The sequence below is a fragment of the Falco naumanni genome, chromosome 8 (genome assembly GCF_017639655.2).
Source record: "Falco naumanni isolate bFalNau1 chromosome 8, bFalNau1.pat, whole genome shotgun sequence".
Lineage (NCBI taxonomy): Eukaryota > Metazoa > Chordata > Aves > Falconiformes > Falconidae > Falco > Falco naumanni.
The window spans coordinates 12,694,503-12,717,935 of record NC_054061.1 but is presented as its reverse complement, the minus strand read 5'-3'; the positions used below and the strand labels follow the sequence as shown (position 1 = coordinate 12,717,935).

The window sequence follows — 23,433 nt, the reverse complement described above, 5'->3', positions numbered from 1 at the left end:
AAGTAGCGAAGTTGGTGATCTGTGGTAGTTTCTAGAGTTCATTAAAAATCTTTCTTGAGAAAGAGAAAAACCCCACACCTAGCACCTTAGAAACAAGATAACTTTCTAAAGTATTTTGTACCATTAGGGTTCATGTTAATAGTGTATTTGACTGTGTAACATGAAAAATAAGTTGCTAATTGCTGGTTCCACTCTCTTTAACATAAATCTGCACACGCTAACTGGCTGAAAGCTGAATTTTCTCTTAAGACAGGCAGGAAAAGGGATATGTAATTGCTTAGTTATACCTGTGTCAGTACAGGATCCCTCTGACTCAGCCAGTGAGCTTTCAGGCTGATTCATGCTCACTCACAAATAGAGATTTTCCATGTAGTCAGTAAATACTGCTGTTCTTTGCCCCTGAATACTTGGTTTTTATTGTATATAGAAAATGTCTCTGTGTCCCACAGTATCCCTAGGTATTTTGTGTATATGTCCAGATTTTGCTGCAAGTCCAGTATATAAGTATAAAAATACACAAGTTAGTATTAAACTAGTTGGCTTGTTAGTGCTGTTAGTGCTGTGCCCTGCAGGGGTGGGAGACCTCTTAAAGGCTGATTTGCTGTTCTGTGAAACAGTGTCTGCATGCGCACACGGCTGTGACTGCACAAACGGACCTTCAGACGTGCCATACGATCAGCTTTGGCTTGATTTATCATTTTATGGGTTTTTTTAAAGTTGCAGTTACCAGCCTAACAAATGAGTTTGCTAACTTACTGTGGTAAAAGCCATAGAGTACATCCATTTATACCATTATACAATTTTACACGTCATTGTTAATGATTTTAAGTCTTTGAACTTTGGTATACATGTGACTAGTGAGGATTTCTATGATGTTTAGCTCTGTGGAATTGAAGAGGCAAAATGTTGAACGCAGCAAAGCCAGTGTTAGTTTTCTCTGCATCTGTACCTCTGGAAATTCTTGAGGTAGTGGAACTGAAAATGTAATATCTAAGAGGAAGAGAGTGGTGCCTAATGGAAGAAGCAAGAGATTTGGTACCGTAGCGTTTTCTCACATGCGCTCTCTCTACCTCTTACCTGGAGGTGGAACGCTAAATACCAGATAATGGTGTGAATGCGGTTAAATTTGCTTTAATGCAAGATCAAAGTTAATGGTTTAGTTGTAACAAATGTATTTAAACATAGATAATATATTCAGTGATATTCAGACCAAACGTAATTGTGACCCTTCCTAGAAGTGTTTCCAGTAATTTGAGTCAACGATTTCAGTCATGTTTACCATTTTAATATGGCATGTACAGGAAAATGTTACTGCTAGAGTATTGCACCAGATCTCCATCTGGTATCTCTAACTTTAGCCTTTTGAAAGAAGTATTTATACAAATAATGTACTTATTTATAGTCAACATTTCATTCTGTAAGCAACTGAACCTTGCAGTAGCTTTAACCTCTGAAAGATTACACTCATTTTACACATAGTGGTAACCTAATGACTAAGTTCATTGTGTCCATCTCGTGAGAGCTCTGGGTGATTTGAGATTGTATCTGGGATCTGGCTGGGAAGCCTGCTCTCTTCACTCAGTTCAGTATCTGAAACTGAGGAAAGGAGCAAAGCAGATGACAATTATTTTGCTGCTCAACCCTCATTAGTTTAAAAAATAAATAAGTATTACTAGTACATGAACAGGTATAGCTCGTGTCAGCAGGAGCTGCTGTACAAACAATAATCTGCTTGCCGGTCTCTGGCTTCAGCGGTGCTCTGCTAGTGGCGGGCACACGCACTCAGTACTCTCTGTACTGTCCCAGCTGTAAGGGCTGAAAATGTCTCTCTTTTCCACAGTGAAGAACAAAAAGCTGCAGCTTTCATCTGGGATTTCTGATTTCTTCGTCTGTAGAACCTTGAGTCACTGCACTAGGGGCTGTGTGTTTAAAGAGTGCTCTGACATCAGCCCGGATTTGCAGATGGGGTGTGCAGTAGTCATGAGTATTTTCTTTTGCAAACTGTTTTGGGGTTTTGTCAGCTGGAGAGGGTTAACCACATCAAGCAGCTACTGCGAGAGCAAGGGGACTGGAACCTGGTAACCAGCGTGAGCTGGATGCGTGTATCCCTCATCCATGCACTGAGCCACCGCTGAGATTTCTGTGTTGCACTAAACCTTTTCCCACGTGGCTTGCTTCTCCTTTGCGAGATTTCAGACCTACACGCTATTTGTATTTGAGCTATTTTGAATTTTGAAGATCGTTTGCCCGTGTAACGTAGCTGAAATAGAGCGGCTTCACGCTCTGCAGCGCTGCGGGGGGCGCTGGCCGGCTGGGGGCGCTGGCCGGCAGGGGGCGCTGTGCGGGCTGGCTCGGTTCTGCCCGCTCGTCTCTGTATAACCGAGCCCGGGAGGCAGGTTCGTGCGCACAGGCGGGCGCGCTGTCTCTATAAAGCAGTATCTCTTGCAAAGCTTCAGATACTTTAGTTTTATGGCATTCTAGCATCACGTTTTTGACCGTTTAAGGGAAGCGAAGGGTTAGAACGGAGTCATTTACAGTCAAGTATTATTCTCTTATTTTTACTTTAAATGGAACTTGACTTTCTTCTTTCTTTCAGAAACACTTTTGACTTCCTTGTGTGAGATACAAGTCCTTTTCATGATACGGGTTCATAACCTCCTCTTCAGCTAAGATCAGCAAAGAACAGCTGATATAAATAAATAAATACCCTTCTGTCAGAGCTCTAGGTAAACTAAGTAGAAATCAATCGCTTCCTTTCCTTTTTTTGGTGCTTAAGGAACTTGATTCTGGGAGGTCACTAATGATACGGTAGAGTATATTTAGACATTTAAAAATATTGGGTATTGTACCATGCCAAATCCCTTGTGTGCTACAGTGTTTTGACAATCTCTTTTAGGAGAGTTTGATGTAGTACCTAGAAAAAGTACCTAGTGATTTTTTATATCCATTTCATTTTCTTAAGTCCTACATATATCTCCAAAAGATCCTATATACCATTCGGAAAACTTACCACATTTATAGAAGCAGATGTAGAGATACTAATCTTGAGAAATTCTGGTTTGTGTATTCCAGGTTGCAAAAGGATATGATCTTTTGTGTCTGAGCTTTCCCCTGTCTTTCCATTCTGTTTCTGTTTTGCTTCATTTTGGGGCAGTCTGTTATTCAATTGCCATGTCAAGCCACGGAGGGCGAGAAAGGTTTCCATCGGTCTGTAGGTGTTGAGCTTTCCTCAGGAAGCAGCCCAGATGCTTTCTGTCTGTATATGACAGGCTTCCCTTTTCACACTGAAGTCCAGTCTGACACCTTGGTTTTGGTCTCTGACAGGAGGAGCAGGCTGCTGTCATTGCAAATGAGATGGCCGAGTGATCCTGCACTGTTCATCTTTCTGCAAGAGACAGCTCCAGCTGGGACTTTTAGCTTTACTGTGCTCATCTGTGGCAGCTTTGGATTGAACTATGAAATCCGTTTACAGCCCACTTAACAAACAGTGATGTTTACATCTGGGTATCAAAGCAAGCTGTTTGCTGGAGTTCAAAGGCAGCTTTACAAGCACTAAATCTGATAGGTGAGGAAAACGTCCCCTGCTTCCTTCAGGTGCTTTGTGTGTGTGTGTCTTCAGGGACAGAATTAAGCAGGAAGGGTTATCTTCCCTGGCTTAGCTCTGACTTAACAGTCCTTGGTCAACAATATGCTTCCTGGGTGGATTCTGCCATTGTCAGAACTATTATGCCTTGTGTATAGATCTATATGCCTTGTCAGATCTATATGCCTTGTTGTATGCAAGGGCATTAGTCAGAGGGGTCTCCTCTTGCAGACAGGGAAGAGAAATAAGTGCTCCCAGGGCCTTACCCAGCTGGCCAAAGGCAGGTATTGACTAGCTGCTAATTAAAAAGTGGGTCTGAGGTGACTTGTGCCACTGCAGGCAAGTGCTGGAACGAACCACTTTGGGCTTCTTTTTCCCCACAGCACATAGGGGTAACAGATCTTCCTGAAAGAGGCTGCGGTGGCCGTGGCTGGGAGTGGCTCCAGTGCCTGAGAAATGCCGTCTAAACAGAGAGTACATAGGGTAAACAGATCCAGCAGAAGGCATGCTTTGGGGTGTGAGCACTGTGGAGAGGGGAGCATAAAACATCATATCTCAGAGACAGGCAGTATGCCGGTTCTTGGGTTTTTCTCTGGTTTGGGAGAAAGATGAAATCAGTGTCTGGGTTTTGAAAAGAAAAAGATGTTGAAGATATTTTTTTATTTGAGGAAGAGCTATAAGGAGTTGATGGAGATTTTTGCTTCTGCCTCACGCTAGTCTCTAAGCTTTCCAGTGCGTTAGAAGCAGCTGCATACTCCTGCTCTTGCCCACAATATCTACTCCGAGTTACTAGTTCAAGCAATTCAAATTTAATCCATTGTGGGGGGAAGATGGGGCATTTGTTTGTACGCGTAGGCACTGTGTGTGATAATAACACAGTCAAAACTAGTGCACCATCAACTGGAGAGATTCCATTAGCTTATTAGCAGTCATTAGGTGTTGCGATGAGATAAGCTTTCTCTATTGCAGACTTCTTACAGAGCAAAACCACCAGCTTTGTGTTTGCAGGGAAGAACTTCTGCTTCCTGTGGTACGATGCCTCCAAAGGGGTCATCTAAGCTGGAAACATGCCATTTAGTATGAGAGTGTGAGATACATACGAATGCATAGGTGTGCATTGTTTGTGAGTGGGGGAAGGAGACATCTCAGTGTTGGGATACCCAGCCTGACCTGTGGATGCTGGCCTTGGTTTAGCTGATCCAGCTGTATCACACCCTTCCAAAGAAGGGTGAGGCAGGGACATGAAACGTGTTAGCAAAGCTGCACAAGAAGTGCTGAACTTTTCTGGAGGTATCACCCCAAAACCTGGCTTCATCTCAGAAAACAAGCTTTGGCTGGGAGCTTTCACTACAATGACTCATTGTTTTGAAGTGCTTCATTTATGAAGACCCCCAGCAACCACCAGCTTTCAGGAACAGGCCGTTCTTAAGAAAAGCTGCCTGAGACATGGAGGTATGTCTGGTAAGGAAGGTGCTTGCAGAACTGTCATTTGCAAGAAAATGTTCAGGATTATGACAGGACAAGCTGTTAAAAAATGTCCTCGATTCCACAGGACAGATGTCTGAGAAGCAGGGGATAGGTCAGCTTTTTCCTTCAGCAAATATTTTCCATGATGGTCCTCAGTTTAAATGTGAGCCTTCACAAATGGAGCTGTAAAGGACAGATGAGAGGCTGTGTATCGGAGCTGTGGTGCAGAAGAGGGGGTGGCAGGGTTTATCTGCTGCATGTAACGTGCTCTGTGGACAAGCTACCAGATCTGTGGCTGAACTGGAGGTCTGCAGACAAGAGGCTGAGGGTAATGGTGAGAGAGCATAATGACAGTCCCGCTTTGGCTGCTGCTGTTTGTTTGTGGAGGGAGGGCAGGGATCATCTTTTAGGGTTTATTAGATGAGGGCCACACTTCTGCCATAAAAATAAGCAGCAAAATTTTCAGTCAGTTTTCAAAACATAAGTCGTGTTTCTCGGTGGTCTACGCTGGCTGGATCCGTAACTAAGGTGGATTTCTGCTTGAGAGTATTTCCAATGTAGTTTAATCTTCTTTTCTTTCTCTCAACCTCTTTCCTCTTCCAGGAGCAAAGACAAAAATCACAGATTTTATGTTAAAGTTGGACTCTGTCTTTGCTGCACTCATCTTTCCAACTCATTGGCTGAGCAAGGAAGGGAGCAAGCAAGGAGAGGTTAGGGGTGCAAACGTGCTTGGTCTAGCAAAGGGCAAAAAATCTGGCCGTTTGCAATGGCATATGAGTTGTGCTCTCAGGTGAGGCTGTCCACGGGGAGCCAGCGCTGCCGACGTGGAACTCTGTGTCGGCTCCCAGGGGGAGACAACTCCTCTTTTGGCTGCTCTAAGCTTATGCAAGAGGAGCACAGATGTTCACAGCTTGAATTTCTGTGTAAAGATGATTACCAGTAATGATCTTGGGACTGCCATTGAGGGCTGTAAAGGTGGTGGCAAGTGAATTGGCTCTTTCACAGAGAGTAATGATGGAGTGTAATAGTGGGGCACAGTCATGGAAACTAGTATGGAGTAAATGTATCTGTGTTAATCTATATAGTCATTAAAGTAACCCCTGGATTAATAGCTGTTGTTCAGCCACTGGCAGTAGTTATTGCAATAATGCTCTATACTCTCCTTTGTGTTTTCTGTTTTCTACAGATAGAGGGATGCCCTTAAGTAGGGTTGGATTTAGAGATTAGTGATACGAAGATGACCGTTGATAAAATCTGACAGCCCTTTCAGACACTTGTTATGTCAAGAGCCCTGTTTGGTGGGTGGGATTCATCTGTCAGGAATATGAAAACAGATTCATTACTGAGGCTGCTGGAAAAGGATTTAGTTCTGATACTCTGTCTGGATCATTGCCTGGCTCAAACACACCCCGTGGCAGCTGGAGGTCCTCCTCATTTGGGGCCTCCCTAATCTTGATGTGGAAGAAAGCTTCAAGGAAGCCAAATGTGCTACTTGCTCTGTAAGGAAATAAATTTTCCTCTTGTCCCAAAGGACTGAGAAGCCCCCCTCACAATACCGCTTAGAGAGTACAGACCTTGGCACTACAGCTGTTGTGTAAGGAACATCAGCTAGCATTGCATTCCCGTTCCATTGTGGTCCAGAGGAGATATTTAGGGTCTCTCTGGGTTTTTTTACAGATTAATTTCAAGAACTTCAGAAGAGCAATTAAAATAATTTAAAAATGGCAGAATTCTGTAAAGTGTCAAATAATGTATGCTAAGATAATACTAAGCTCTTCTGCCAAATCCTTGGAATACTTTAAGTAATAATCATATATTTGACAAGAAATCTACTAGATCTCCTAATAACATGGGCAATTTCAGTTCAGTTTAACAGGAAGCAGTGGAACTCAGGTACTGGATAAATTCTAGTTAATTTTTTTTTTTTTTTTTTAACTAAATGAGAAGGTTCCTGTGATAAGGTAAGTCTTTCAGATGCTGATTGAATATGTGACTATTTCAGATTCAGAAAGGCTTAATCTATATAAAAACTGAAAGAACTAAAAGCTTTTGATATTTTTATTGGGTTCATATTAGTAGAAAAAATGTTTTTATTGCCTTTTGGCAGGATAGTACTCAGAGATGGCTCAGGAAATCTAATGCAGAGAAAAAGATTGGATCCAAACCTAGTGAAGGATTTACAGTTGACAGTTACAGAATGAAAATGCTCTCCTTGGCTTTAGCGTTTACAAAGATGGGTGAGGAAAACTCAAGAATGACTCAGAGTCTGCCGCATGTGGGCTGCCTGCTCCAAGAAACTATCATTTTGCTGGCATTGTTACGTGTTTTTCATCTGTGCTAGGAATTAAATGGACATAATTTGGACCCAACTGGTTAGTTCCGTTGCACACTATTAAGTCAGGCTGACGTCAGTAAATACCTTACATACCTTTTGATTCTTCCTCATCTTTGCTGAGCAGAGCCGTTTCTGAATGTATTCCATTCTAAAAGCCACAATCCTTTGGGCAGATGATCTTCAGGTTGAGGTTATTTAGTTAGTAACACCTAAATTGAGAGGTATTTTGAGATGCACAAAAGCATTTAAGTACAACTAATACACTGTTACCGATTATTCACAGAGCTCTTGATCCCATTTAGATGACAGGAGAAGGCAGGGTAAAATAAAAGCCATTTTGAAGTGCACTGAAATCAAAGGCAAGGCATCATTTGACTCTCTCAGCTCTGACTCATTTTCAAGTTTTCGGTGGTTACCAAACACATTTCTAATATACATTCTCCCTGATGTGTCCTTTGTTATAACAGACCCACAGAGGACCAGAGTTTGGAAACAGAAAGAGACTCTCTGGAGCCAGGGATTCGTACTACTCAAAATCACGATGACCCTAGTACTGGTTTTCATTGCTCATGTGAGTCCATTTCGATTGCGCTCATTCTGCAAGCTAGACCAGCATCGCAGTGACCCTCGAACGTGAGGCTCCCTCAGGCAGATGTGCTAGGCCAACGTGCGGGCTCCTATGACTGCAAGTAAATTGTAACCAACAACGAATTAAGCTTATTAATATGACAGTATCTCCGTGAGCAAACAGTGGTTGCTTGTGCCCCGCTGTCTGCTTGTGGCTAGAAACATGCAGCAAACAGAGCACTGAGACAGGTTTTCAGTGGGCTGGGTTTGTTTTCCCCACTCAGGTCCCCTGCATGGGCATACTGTGTGCACAGCCTCTCCCTGAAGCGTACATCTCTCTTTGAGAGCGGGGCGGGGGGGATTTTAAGCCTTCAAACAAGCTGAATGTGGAAACGATATAGATTGGAACCAGGCACTATGTGTGAGTAAGAGCTTCCCACGCATCCTTACAAATACCCCTCAGCTCCAACACTGTCAGTCCCTCTGTTTCCACCGTGAGCAATTTCCTAGCTCTGCTGATACCCCACAGCTGGAGTGGAGGCACAGGCAGTGTGCTGTGGTGTGATGCAAGTGGAAGTTGTTGTCTTCATTTTTAAGACACGGTGGTAAATGTTTTCATTTCTCACTTTGCTTAGGCATAAGATCCTGCGGTAGGAGCAAGTCACGTATTACATTTCTGAACTAAATGGAAAGGGTTTTGAGAATGTATTGAAAGCATTTTTCTAATTGTTCTGCTGAGATACTGTTTGTCCTTTTTTTTTTTATTTTTTTTTTCATTACCCTCTCCAAGACTAAAAACAGAAAACATAGTTAGTGTTGAAAGAAGTGTGAAGGATAAATGTGGAAGGGACATTTCCCCATAAGGATTAATCTGTCTGCATGGTGTTTATGAGCATGACCTGTTAGTACACTTGGGCTGCAGCCATATCTCCATACATCTCCCTCAGTAATGCAGCTGCTGACTGCCTCGAGCAGTGACATTTACAGAGTGTGTATCATCCAGTTATTGCTTCACATCCCTCCAGATAGTCTTGATCATCAGCTAATTAAAGTCTTTTGCTGCTTCTGCACTCTTCCTTGGAGCTTCTGTTTTGCGAACACAGCTTCCCATTGGTGATGTGTTCATTATGTCTCCAAATTTTACTTTGCAGCATGACCATGACTTAGTTTATGAGTAAACTGAGTATCAGAGGCGTGGAAAGCTGCTCAGTGGAAAGGGTGGCTCACCCCATGGTGCTGTGCACCCTGACACTGTCTAGGGCCCACTTAAAGTGAGCTGCCCCAAGTTTTAGTGTTGGGCTGTTTTCAACCTGGCTCTTGGAAGTAGGCAGCCTGTTGCTCTGCTTCCTTCAGCACAAGTAACCTCAGTGCATCTTTGGATTTGCTTGTCTGGGCACATGCCCTACTGTCAATTGTCGTGCAAGATCTCAGAAATGCTTCTGGAGCCTAGAAAAATACAGAAATATGGAAATGTAGCTGTGTTGACAGATCAGCCTCCCAAAGACAGTTTAGCAAAGCCCCAGCCAATGTCTTGTTAGCTAGCTGTTCTGCTAGCACATTACCTCTGGCGTGGAAAAATGTAATCAGCTGTAATCCAAGCTACAGCAGGCATCATGCTTAACACTTCTGATGCTTATTGCATTCAAAAAAAATGTTCCCAGACCATAAATGTGGTGGTGTGATAATTTGCTGATGAGTACTAGTATATTTATGTGAAGGAATAAACGTATGGTTATTGAAGTGAATCTGTGAAAGATGTCAGGAAAAAGATGGAAAGGAAGGAAGAAAGGAGCATCCTTTTTCAGTCAGATTCACTGGGAAGCTTGGAGAAACAGAGCTGCACAAAATTAAATCTGACTCCCCCTTGGCAAATGCCTGTCTTGAGCGTGATGCCCATGGCAGTGCCATCTCTTGGTGTAGATAGTGAGAGATGAGGTGGGCACAGAACAGGTGAGGGAGAAGGAGGGCTCAGTAATGATCTAAGCGAAGGTGTGGGGAGGAAGAGAGCCAGCGCACGAGCACTGGGTGCAGCAGGCAGGGTTGTTCTGGTAGATAAACATTAGGAACTTGTATTATAACCCAAGAGCTCCTTGGTATTTCCAAAGAAATGGGGGTTACAAACCGTAACCTTGCTGTTACAGTTGTTTGAGCGTATCGTAAGGCAAGTATTACTTGTTAGCATTGTATGTTTTGAGCAAAAACAGTACAAGAAATGAGTATGAGCCTGAGTTTACTGCAATATACATAGAGGATTTTTTTTAATTATTATTTTTAGAAACAGCCAATGCGTTACATGTTATTCAGCACAGGCAAAGACTCTGACACTGCTAGCCAAAATGGTCAATGGGAAGATGAACTCAGAGGCTACAGGAGCAGCTACCTTTAGCAAAGGTCCTTTCCATGAGACAGCTTCTTTTCCACAGAAGTTCTGACATTATTGATGGTGGACAATGCCATTTTCTGCGTTCACAGAAGCATTGCTGAGATTACAGACTGACTGATAAAGCAGGAGCTGCCAAGTGGTTCGTGACAGGTTTATTTAGTCCAACAAGCAAATAGCCAGAGGTGACACAGAACATGGACATTTCTTGTTTGGTATTTCATTCAAATACGGTGTTTGGAATTAGAGCCTTTTTTCCAATCTGAACCGTTGACCATTTTGGCTAGTGAGCTACTGATCCCATTGATAGAGCCTTCTGAACATTGCCTGTGAGTAAAATGCAGCATTGAGAAGTTAATTTAAAATTAAGAAGAGAGATATTATTAAAGCACATTAAAATATAGGAGAAAACAACACTTCAAGGACAACAGCGGAAACAAAGAACACCATCACTATAGCATCCCCATGCTGCTGGTTCCGTATCACTCCAAGAAATTTCACACCAACCTTTTGACGCCCTTTAATGGGGACAAAGAAATGCTTTTCTGGAATTTCTTTAAGCAATTTAATACCAGAGGTGAAAACAAGACAACCTCTTCTGCAGTCTTTTATACCAAATCCAGATAAAACCCCAAGCAAGCAGTTCCACAGAGCTGTAGATCATAGGACTGAAGCTGCCCTGGATGGATTTTTTCCAAACTTTCACCCATTGCTCCGTTTTTGTGTCAACAATAGAGTTGAACAGATAATGAGTTCTTTTGGAAACACTACCCTGTAAAAACAGGTCATTGCTGAACTGTTGTTAATGATGAACCAGGAATTGGTTCAAACTATCTCACCCTCTCTTTTCAAACAGCTCTTGTTCTTCCCATCAGCACCTATCGCCACAAACAACCATAGTTTGTCTCTTTCTAACTGCTAGCAGTTTTCTATGTTGGTAAGTGTCTGGCATCTTCTAATTAGGGCTGTTTCTGCCCACTGTCCTTTCAAATCCTAAAGGAAAAAGATGTGAAGCTTTATCAGTGACTTTTATGTGGAAGAAGTATTTAAAGAAGTCAGACACTATGGCAAGGAAGCCAGTTGTTCTTATCATGCACAATTTCTTTTCCTCAACCGAGCAACATTTTTGTTTGTTCAAAGCAGGATTTGTTTGTTTCAGTAAATACCTGTCACATAGCAACAGAAATATTACTAAATAATAATACATATAATGTTAAGCTCCTGGGTCTAGAAGCTTTTAATGAAAGAAAAACACGTTCCTGATAAAAAATAATAAATAATGTCACCTTTTCTTTTTACATTAAAAATATCTGTACATGATTACACAATACAACTAAGTACAATTTTATTTTCTAGGCTCGGGGTGGCATCTCTGGGTTAGATCTTCATCTAAAAGAGTAGAGCCTCATAGTCTTGATCCTGCATATTTCCCACTTTATGAAAATCATTTTCCCAAAGTTGCGAAGTCTGTAGCCTTGCTTATCCTTTCCATGCAATGTGGAAGCAGCTCACAAGGAACATAGCAACATCTACATGCAGGAAGCAGCGAAGGACTGAGATCTTTGCAAACAGAGATGCGCATATGGTGATAATTGGAAGTCTCGGAACTTCTTGTCTCAACTGGAAGAGAACAGAAACAAATAGAAAAATAAAGATGGAAAATGTAAGTAGAAGTCTGTCTTCCTAATGTAGCTAGAAAAGTTTTTTAGATGGTATATTTTTCAAGATGGCACTTAGTGATCTATAACAGACTGACTCTGTCTTTTAGCCAACCTTTCTTCTTGGTAAGAATGCCCGAAGTTTGCTCAGATGACAACGGCACTGGCAGCTTGCCTGGAGTTTGAGAGCCACGTCCCATCCGTTGGCCTCCGAATGGCAGAGGATGGCCACTGTCTTTTAGCAGTTGGCCTGGTTTGAAGTGGTGCTTGCAGGGCCTTCTGCTAGCAGTGAAACGTCTCTGTAGCTCCCACTCCAGCTTGTCAGGCACTGTGTGCACCCCATGAGTCTTCTACCAGTGAACTTGGCCAGGAAACACAATAAAAGCATTCACAAAGCAAGCTCTGCAGGGCAGGGTGAACCAGCAGCTCGTGCTGACCTCTCACCAGTAACTAATCAAAAAGCAAACATTTCCTCTTACTTTGCTAAAGACGACAGCGCTGTTTGTCTCCTGACAGCATCTGGTCACGACTGGGCAGCATCTTGCGCAGGTGAAGCAGGCTTTTAGTCTCACATCATGCTAGGGCTGAAGCCAGAGCTTGTAATGTTTAAGATCATGATTATCACAGAACAGAGAGGTGGCTTGTACACAGGTGGCAGCTGGAAAGGAATAATAGAACTCCTTGCACTGGGTGGTCTGTATCCGTGTTGTTTCCTTACATTGACGGAAATCAGCTCGCTCCTGGAGTAAGGCTCTGATGCAGACATACAGTCCAGCTGTCCTTGCAGATACAGGAAAGTCCTCAGCTCTTCTGCTCATGTACCTTCCCATGCCCCCACCAATCTACACATGTGCAGCTGGACATTCATTTGAAGTCAGTGCAAAAAGCATCATGACAATGCAGATGAATGAGTTTCCATAAAGTTCTGCTGTCTGTGAATCCTTTGGGTATCCTGACAGGCATCTGTTCCTTCAGCTGGGCCACTCTTCTTCTAGGACCATGACTAGAAGCAGGACTCTTGTGATTCAGGGTCATTGTGGATGGGAAGCTTCTCATGTTCCTGATGATGCCCATTACGCAGAACAGTGTACCTAGGAATGGGAAAACATAAAGGAAGATCTGGTAGCGCCAGTTAAAAGGACAAGCTTATGTAAAATGAGTTCTTGAAAACACTGAAGTATATCTTAAGACAATACATCTTCCAAATATCCAGATCCCACATGAAGCAAATGTGAATCCCTACTTTTCTTCATGACAGGAAACCAAATCTTCAGTATGATGCGGTCAAGGCAGTCCCTGAAAACCAAGAACCTGTTGGTTTTCATGTATCTAAGGTGCAGCTGGTAATGAGAGGAAACCAGACCAAAGAACTAAGAAACATTGATCATCTGTGGGTGGACTAGGCTGAAGGCACTTCAGCTAATGTCTTCGATGTGAGCGTTTAAAGAATCATTTGAGACTACCTTGGGATGTGAATGCTGTGTAAGATGAAACCAAGACCAACATTTCAGCTGTAAGGAATTACACATTATCTCTTACGTGTTCCTCATCTACCTGCCCCTTTCTTGCTGCCCATCTCAACGTGACTTTCTGAACATAACTGTTGGTTTAGTTTGCTAATGACGTGCAGCTCTTCTTCCTAAGTGGAGCGCAGTGCTTAGTAGGAACCAGCAGATCTGAGGTGATAGCAAAAATGTTGGCTAACTGGAATAAAACTGATAGAGCACATCTTTCTAGAATGTCACATCTAATCATTCTTGCTTGCAAACCCCCTGAAGGGTACAGAGCAAGCCAGGTATCTTCCCTTGGCAGTCCCTTTCATTTAAACTAAAGCTGAACCACACCATCCCTCGAGTAAGCCCAAAAGTAGGAAGCTGCAAAAATAACTGTAAAAGCATATTTTTCCCCTAGTCCAAATGCATATCAGGGAAATCAGGTATCTGATTTCTTCTGAATACTTTCTTCTGCTGAGTGTTTAGAGATTATAGCTATATTATTTCTCTTAGTAACAAATATGCAAGACATACCTGAAATATCCACATCCCAATAAAGATTAAAAGAAGAAAAAAGCCTAAGAAAAGATCAGTTCTCCTGCTGTTAGCAGAGGGAAAAGAAGCACTATCAGCCTCCAGATTTGTTTGAATAACCATTAGAAAAAGGGTCAGGAACTCCACATCGTCTACATATTCAAAAACTGATACTATGACATCAATTTACTTGGCATTATTAATCTGGATGCATCTCTTTCTCCACTGAGTATACTTGGGACTTAGGCTCCTAATTAAGGTGCTTATAATGCCACTGAGATGTCTGAAGTAGATGATCTGAATATCCTACAAATGACGTGTCCGTTAGTTCCAGTAAAACTTAAAATGAAAGCCAGGGTATAAACTGTACTGCCTGTCTGTATTTGCCGTGGTGAGTATTCCTGGAGGAATTTACCCTCTAGTATACTAGATGCTTGTTGTCAACATGGTCAGGCTTGGTTGCCTTAATACAGGTCACTCTATGTGCAGATACATATATCCATCCAACACACCTCCTTCGTACTCCATCACTTTAAATAATTATTGTAAATTTCAAAAAATGTGATCATTCTTCCAACAAGATACAGACTTGATGTAAGAAACAAGAAAAGACATTTTGCGTCTAACACTAAACAGGCACTCCGATTAGATGATCATGAAGCATACAAGTCGTAACAGAATTTTAATTTTTTTATACCAAGTCAGACACGGCACATGATGTGAGGCAACCCACCAGCGAGACCTCCAGCGCAGCAGAGGCTCTGCTACAAATGGTGACACAGAGGATGAGAGCCAGGAGAGCCCCTGCGCTGCGGACGTGGCTGACACAGCGCAGAGCAGCTCAGGGCTGGCTCGGAAGCACAACAGACAGGCACCCAAAGCTGACTTGGTACAGGATATCCAAAGAGCCAAACCTTGCTGCTGCTTCTTCTGCGGTAGTCAGAAAACAGTAGTGCAAGATCAGCAATTTAGCAGGTGATGCCGTTTGTTACAAAGATGCATTAAGCTTTAAGAGAAGTCATTAAGGTGTCCCAGGGTCTCTTGTGGCACAAAGTGGCTGTCTGAAGCCTCTGGCAGTTAGCTCAACGCTTCAGCTGTTTACCCTGTGGGGAAAGAGGACCGGTAGGAGAGGAGGAAAGAGCATTCACATGCAGGGTGCCAAAGCTGCACTGCAGGGGTGATGGCTTGCTCTGCTAGCGGCACATCATTCCTAAAAGTCTTACCAGCATCTCCAGGAAACTGTTAAAGAAGTCCTCTGCTGGCAGGATTTTTGTTACCAGGATTGTTTCCACATTTTTTTTTTTTCCCTTTACATGAAAGTTCAGAGCTACCTGTAACTTACAGGGCACCAATTTAATGTCAGATAAAAGACACAATTACAACATCCCTGCTTTTTTTTCACACCGCCATGTCTTAACTGATCTGCTCTTTGAGCATACAATGAATTTTTCAGGTATCGGCATCTACGGGAAGCAAGATTTAGAGAGAAAGCACAGCTGCACCTGAAACTCATTTTTTGCCTCACCTACAGGAGCACACACCTACCGTGCCTCGGCTGTCACCCAGCTCGGGAGTCAAACACTGCAGCATTTCCCGTCCCAACCACAAGAAGAAAACAAGACTCGGACCCTGCACGTGTGGGCTGAATGTTTCAAGAGAAATTTATCAAGTAGGTTTGAGTAATGAACACATCTGAGGAAGCCATAATATGTGAGCAGGAAAAAAAATTTAAAATAATTAAATGCATTAAATAAATTATCTGCAGCAAATTAGTTGCTTAGCTTTCCTGCCCGTAATGAGTTCCTTCCATGGGATTTGGACACGCTGTCACGTTAAGCTACCAAGCTCAGTTACAAATGGCATCCCAGGCTGCTCCTGCAGCTGGCTCCTCCCCAGACTGGGGACCAGTGATACTGTCAGCTCACCTGACAGCTTCACTCGGATCACCACCACCGCCACCCAGCAATGAAGCCCAGCAATGGAAAGGAATTACCACCTATAAAGGGACCCTGCTGCAGGCTACTCATGTACTTGCCAAATGGAACTTTAATTGTGATGATGACCAATTTGGAGATAATTGCTTCTGCATCTCCTGCTGTTTCTGACAGTCCAACGGGCTCTCTAATTAACTGGTTGGATTAGCTCTCAGCACAGCAGAGGGGAGCTGTGTAGCTTTAACCTCTGTAGGCCCACAAGTACAACAGGGAGCCGCGGCATTATTCTGGGAAATCGGCAAGAGCTGGGGAGGAGACACCAAGGGGATGCAGTGGCTGTTTGTGATCTTTCCGCTTTCGTTCTCCTACGCCAGATTGTACAATTTATTGAGGAAGCAAAGCCAACAAATTGTTGGGCTTTGGCCTCCGCAACCAGGATGAAAAACAGTCACTATTTGCATGGAGCCTGAGGTCCCTGCTTACTTCTCTTCTGATGAGCAAACCCCTGGCATCCAGTTCTGTCCCCCAGGTTCATACCTGTCTTGCTGAAAAGCAGAAAGCAATGTAATTTTGGGGCAGGGCTGCTGGGTCTGAACACAAAAGCTAACTGCATCCATTTCTGCGGCAGAACATGACCCAGCAGGAGGGGAGGCAACATCCTGATGGTGTGGGCCACTCCTCTGTTGGAGCTCGCAGCCACCGATCCAGTTTCCAGAAGGGAGCCTTTGCCTGGAGTTGATGCCTGGGGTCCTTTGGACAGGGGGAACAGACGAGAATTGGAAAGTATCTTCCCAAAAATGCCTTCTACCCAACGCTTCACGCTTGCAGTATCTGTGTAACGCTGCCTATACTGCTTACACATACCTATGGCTCCTCTGTACCAGCAGAAGCGCCTGGGCAGCTCAGCAGTTCTGCAGCTGTTTTACCTGTGAATTACTCCCCTGGTTTTTAACCGCAGTCCTTGCTCAGATCGCTCGTATCCATCCTTCTTCCCTAAGCTCCCTGCAAACCCCAGTTCATCAGCCCACAGGCAGTTAATCCTGGTGGCTGCTGCAAAGGGCAAGGGGCCCCTTACAGGTACAGAAGCTGCAAGGGCTTGGATGACGGTGGTAGGGACTGCTCATTAACAACAGACTGACAAAATGAGAGCAAAGGCAGCCTTTCCCAGCTACAGCTGCATCACTAATGGGCTAAAGGACTTGTGGGGCAGCATCTCCTGTGCTTCCCAGAGCCTCTGAACAAACATGGGGCTTAGCGTTCCCTCAGCAGCTTCTGTCCCTTTAACCCTGGCAGGAGAAATAATGTTACCTAAAGGGTCACAATCATAGCAAAGAAAAAATAAAAGAAAATAAATGCCCACGCCTGCCCAAGCATGGGAAAGCTTTCAGCTGGGCTGGCACGGGGGAAGCCACAGCCATCCCAAACCCGCCGCAGGTGCGCAGCTGTCTCTGCTCTCTGCTCAGCAATCCTTTCCTCACACACCTGATCACGTTATTAATTGCTTCCGTTTTTGAACTGACAGAAGGTGGTTCCTGTCACCCTGACATTCTCTGGGACCGAGGTGAGGCTTTGCAGCTCTCCCTGGGAAGGGTTTGCTTTTTGGGGGGCTGGTACTGGAGCTGTTAACTCTGCTCCCCAGGACTTTTGCCACCTAAATCCACTCCCCCTCTGCCTGGAAAAAGAAGGACACATTGTCACTGGGTAGCGAAGAACTTTGCACACGCATTCAGATGCCAAGAGGTCAATGTTGCTGCAGAAGCAGGTGAGTGGTGCGTTTATGGGTATGTCTGTTACTGGTTCTGCTGGGATAGCCCGGGTCCCAGGTGGGTACACAAAAGGCCACAAAGTCTGGGAAAATTTAGATGTGAACTGTACAAAAAGCTGATAAGCCCCAAGTTTCTTTGTATTTGCAAATCTTTTTGATAATCTTTACATTATAAATGCAGAATACTTACTGCCAGAGTTTCTAAATACCCTCTGTAATGCAAGAATAGAAGATAAAAACCTTGTATCAAACGCTGTGAAATCGGCGCTGTTCTTAGATGTTCACATTAAATTGTTTGAAGCCTGTAATATACTCTGCCGCTGGCTGCAGCAGTGACCTTACAGGTGTGCTGGGCTGTGAGTCTGCTGTTGAACCCACACTCACACGATTCAGGAAAATTACCCCTAACTGAAACCAGACTGCGGTCCTCGGCCACCCCTGTGCTGGGATTTGGGGGGTGTTGCTGGCAGTTCATTAGTGACTCCCTCCTGGACTGATGGAGGAAGCTCAGGCATGGCAGCCAGGCAAGGGGCAAGTTCTAACTGTGATACTCTTAAAAATCTGAAATAATAATAAAAAAAAAAAAGTGAAGATTTTGTGGCACTGAAAGTTTTCCTGAGTCTGTGCCAGTTTCTATGACTTTTTTTCTTTAAAAATAAAATTAAAAAGCAATAATTCTGTAAAAGTTACAAGTGAAATCTTTCATTTAAAGGTATTGTAATTCGTTGTTGTTGTTGTTTTGGAGAAGTGTCCATTATTGATATTGTTGTTTTAACTTTGTTGTTGTTGTTGTTGTAAATTGCTTGTGTTTCAAATGAAAGATTTCAAATGAAACTGAACATTAGATTTCAATAAAACCAAAAATCTGAGAAGTCTAAATCTATTAATGTTTTCCTGACAGTAGCACACTGTAGTCCAGACTAAAGCAGAAATCTGTTGTGCTGAGCTCTTGCAAGCTCCTTTTAAAGACAAAGCATGCCCTGAAAAAATGCGCAGGCTAATTTAGTAGGTTGAATGTTTAAGGAAGGTCAGAGCATCTGAGAAACATGCAATTATAAAGACTTACTTGCTAGGTCAGAAATAATGAGTTTCAAGCTAAAATCAAAGTGGTATAGAATATGCTTTTCCCAATTCTCTGGAAGTTTTCACAATTTTAAATATTTTCCCCATTTCTGATCTGGACTAAGGCTACAACTTCTCATGAGACAGAGAAGGGAAGGAAAGAAAAAAAGAGCAGACTCCAATTCATGTTCAAGGTCTTTTTCTGCCTTTTATCAAGCTGACTGATCTAACCACTGTGATAGTGGCAATTTTGTATGTGAGCACTCATCTGCCCGTCTCTTTCATTTTCTCCCTTTTCCAGTTGCTGATGGCTGGCATGCCAAATGAAACATGTAGAATATATTTCTTCCTTCATACACAACTAGAAACATCCTCCAGGATCCTGGAAAATGTCTCAGTAATAAGCTTTTGCACAGCCAATTTGCATCTTTGAATGTTGTGACAATGATTGTAGAGGGAAGCCAGAAAACACAACTATTTCTCGTTATTCTTAGTGAACAAAATCAACTTTTCCACTGCTCTCCCATTCCTCCCACTTTGGTTCTGCTCCCAGCAGGCTCAGACAAGCAGACAGGAGTCCTGCACTTTTGCATCTTGTTCTCCGCTGTTCCCTCTGAGTTTTGCCTGCAGGATTCTGATGACCCCGTGGCTGTGCCACAGCTGTGGGGTACAAGTGATGCCAATTGCCTCGGTGCACAAAAGCAAAGCTTTCAGCATAAGGGAGCTGTAAACTGTGTTTCTGAGCAGCTCACCAGCAACACAGTCCTCGGGCAGCTCAATGGGTGAAGATCTGCTGCAAGTGGCATCTTGAGGTAGGCTGGGTAGGACATACCACAAGGAGATGTGAGGGCCAGGAATTACAGCCTGGATAATGGCCAGAACTGCAGAAAATGACACTCCTTCAATCTCAACAAAGAAACCTTGACAGAGTGTCTCTGCTTGCATCTGTGTTTAGAGCAGATCCTGAAGTCCTGATGTGAAAATAGTGGGGCAGGACATCTCAGAAATAAAATACTGCAAAAGAGTTGAAGCACAAAGAATTGTCTCCAGAATCCATTACGTCTTGCAAGATAATGGAGCTGGTAAAGTGAAGCTGGTGCAATAAAATCTCCAAAAAGGAAGGCAAATAGGTGGCGATCGCTCCGTGTCACATCACAAAACCTCTTGTTATTTGCAGAAGCACCCAGTAAACACTTGTTGGGACTAGAGGAAGACAAGACGTTTCTATGTAAGATGTGATAAATTGTGAAGATTTACTTTTTGCTTGAGCAAGGAGTCCCATTTTTAATAATGGGATTTAATAATAATACCGTTACTGTACTCAGCTACCGAAGACAGCAGAGCATAGAAAGAATTTGCACATAGGCGGAAGCTGACTGGAGTGTCTTTTAAGCAGCTTTCAAAATTGAATAAAGAGCTTCCAAACTGAATAAAGAATTGAAACTTTTCTCAGATTTGAAAACCGTGTTGGTCCACAATTTACCTTTCCCTGCGTTTTTCTTTCTCTCACGGCTGGAACCCTCTTCAGCGGTTTCCGTCTGGAATATACACAACATCACTGTTGTAGCTTCACGCTCAATACAGTGCTCATTTCTCAAAGCTCCATTTTGTTCAGATGGACTTAGAGAGAATAAATAACTCTCTCCAATATCAGATTGGGATTACAGCTAACAATCACTTGGCAGACCAGGGTAGGTTATTTTAATGAACACATCATTCTGGTATAAGCCTTCCACCATCTGTTCAGTCCCATAATTATAAATGCAAACAACATAATTCATAAATGCACTATAAAAGAGAGGGAAAGAGAGAACAGCTTAGGATGACTGTTTGTTAGTTATTCCAGGCAGTGATGAATCTGCTTACTTTATTCCTGTTTCAGGAGCAGGTAGAACACAGTCTTAATTCTGTATTTTATGGCAGTCACTAACCTACGGTACGTGATTGCCTGTAGATGATAGAGATGCCGTTAAGTGTGGTACGGTTTCCAGTTGACACCGTTTAGCCGTGTCTATGATGGCAGCACCCAAGAAAGATCACACAAGGCCAGTCTGAATCATGGGTCAGGGATAAACTTTGAGCGTGTTTTTTCAGAACAGCAGGAAAGAGCCTGCAGCACTGGAGTACTCTGCCGTGTTACAGGAGCTGAGGGCAAAGAGGGCAATGCTATTGCCTCCCTGAAAAGAAGCTTTTAACATTTTGGAAAAACTGAGGAATCTTGGGAAACACTCAGAAAGTTGAGAAGAGTGTAAACATAAAATCCAAAAAATCTCTGGAATTTGCTGTTCTAGTCTATGACATTTTTCATTTTGAAAGAGGCAATTTTTATTTTTTTTTAACCTGAAATACACAAGATGTCAAAATGAAATGTGAACAAAGTATGTTGTTTCATTCCAATTTTCTGTTAAAAAAATAAATATACATAATCCAAATTAAATGTATTTTCATGACACATTTGATTTTAATACAGCTGCATATTTAGTTTTCAAAAGGTCAGTGCAGAATTGTCCCTCTCTCACAATTACCAGGCTCATAGACCCCATAAAATTAAAAGCTTTCTAGTAACTCTGTAATCTCTGGGCTGAGTGACTCATGCTTCCAGCCACTAAAGATGAACGTGGCCATCAGTAGAAAATCATTATAGCAGGGTGAGAGGGACACCCTCTACATACTCAACCCAATTCCTGGGGTAAAATCACAAGCCTGTTCTTTTTGTTGCAATGGATCAACATTGCAGAACAACGCAGATCGATTTCATATTCAACGCTGCAAAACTAGCAATATATCTAATATCTCTAGGATGAATAGCTCCTGTTGTTTCTTTGTGGGTTTCTCATTTCTGCCTGTTTCCGAGGTGAGCAAGACACTTGCCAGGTTTCCTCGCAATAAGGTTTAAATCGTCCTTGTGCTGCACCTGATTGACCTGCAACCCAGAGAAGACCAGCGTGTTATCTAAGGTGAGTTTACTAAAGGCAGGTCTTTCACTGCACCTGTGCATGACTACTTGTGATCTGCTTCGTCCAATAGAAGCCAATCCAGAGTGAATTTATCTTCTAAATGTATGGGAAACCCATGAATATAAGAAGCATGCATGAAGTTAGAAAACACCATGAGAACTGCTCCAAGAGAACTCCCTCAAATGTCAGATATATTCCTTTAACGCTGTAGAGATACATTTAGTGTTTGTGACTCGTGCGGGGCTCCCACCCCAGCGGGCTGGAGGAAGCTGGATGCCAAACCAGACAAACCCCGGCATGGGGATGGTGAAGCCGTCATTACAGCTGGCTGCTGCTTCTGCCTCTGCCGGGGAGCTGAGTTAGTCTGAACGGCAGACAAGTGTCTCCATCCCCTCCTCCCATGGCAATTTCTCTTCATTGCAAGCTGACAGCCTGCAGAGCCCATAAAGATATGGCATGATCATCTGAGTAAAGTGGCTGGGGTACGTGATTTGCTAAATGGCCTATTGGAGCTCTGGTGGAGAAACAACTGACCAGGCACGGTCGGTATCTCTGTCCCTTTGCAGCCAGGCCCAGGAAAGCACAGTAATATGGGAAAGAAAATGAAATCCATCCTCTGCAGCGAGCCTTACAACAGGGACCTTCCTTTGCCTTCAGTGTCTTTTACTCCCACCTTGGGGAGGGATCATCATTTATCCGTGTGCAAAACCAACCTAGTCAGTGGACTTGGTGGCTCAAGCAGCATCATCACCAAAGAGAGAATATTCCTAAATTCTTAAAATGTCCTAGCCAAATTGGAAGTCCGTCCTAGTCTTACTACTTATTTTTTTAGGTTTTTTTTTTTAATAAAGAGGAGCAAATATCAGTGGACAATTCCTCCTTAGAGAGGATGTAGTCCTTTGGGAAAACATGGGTAAAATCAACAGAAATACAATAAAACGTTCAATTTTCCCATTGCAGCTGAATGGTGAAAATCCAGATCTCAGGAGAATATTTGGATTGTTAAATTATTTATATGGATATGACAGCGATGTTGATTTTAAAGTCCTTTGTAGTCAAATTTAAATAGAAATTTGTCTCTATTTCACGATGAGTGTTTATTTTTCCCCACTTTTGAGCAGTTCTGCTGAATATCTTAATCATTTTTAAATCAAATAATGCTGTTCAGACCTTGTGAGCTAGAATTAAGCACTCATCAATCTTTACTAAATTTCAGTTACAGGTTTTAGAAACAGCTGTCTCTAGTCCCAGTCCACATAATCCAGCCTTCAGTGCACGTTGCAAGTTTTCTACATGCCTCCTCGGATTTAAAATGAGCAGACAGTTCTCCAAGCAAGCGAAGGCCTCGACTGAGAGAAACATTGCTGGGGAAAAAAAAAAAATAATCTACTTTCTTTGTATCTGACAAGTCACAGAAAACAAAGCAAGCATCTATCAATACATTTGTTTATCTCCTTTATTTTTCCATTGTTCCATCATCCCTGCAGGATGTTTTCCTCAGCTGGGGGTCACCTGTTCTCTCACTCTATCAAGCCAGCTCTGGCTGCTGCTTGCTCTAATGACCTGCAGCCCCAGGACACGTTCCCAGATGGTCTCAGTCAGACATGGGCCAAGGCACCCCCGCACAGCACAAGGCAAGTCGCTGCAGCAACACGAGGGATGTGCCCATCTGCAAAAGCGGAGGTGCGCACGCAGTGC

The 23,433-nt window shown here is 43.1% G+C and overlaps 1 protein-coding gene and 1 long non-coding RNA gene across 3 annotated transcripts in view; one reads left to right on the top strand and one right to left on the bottom strand.

Moving 5' to 3' along the window:
• Positions 1-18: 18 nt before the first annotated feature.
• Positions 19-23,433, bottom strand: part of HTR4 (5-hydroxytryptamine receptor 4) — a 154,868-nt gene continuing 131,453 nt past the window's right edge. The window contains exons 8-9 of one of the 2 annotated variants that reach the window (XR_005829233.1): positions 12,106-13,081; positions 19-11,952 (exon numbers count right to left, since the gene is read on the bottom strand). Coding sequence is in view for 1 of the 2 variants with exons in the window: in XM_040602927.1 (XP_040458861.1) it covers positions 12,994-13,081 (88 nt within the window). In the remaining variant the exon portion in view is untranslated. Of the gene's footprint in view, positions 13,082-23,433 lie in introns of both variants that reach the window. The other variant, XM_040602927.1, reaches the window with a different exon arrangement.
• LOC121092252 lies at positions 13,061-23,108 on the top strand. The gene is made up of 3 exons (XR_005829234.1): positions 13,061-14,992; positions 15,549-15,686; positions 16,580-23,108. It is a non-coding gene; the product is annotated as an uncharacterized LOC121092252 (long non-coding RNA).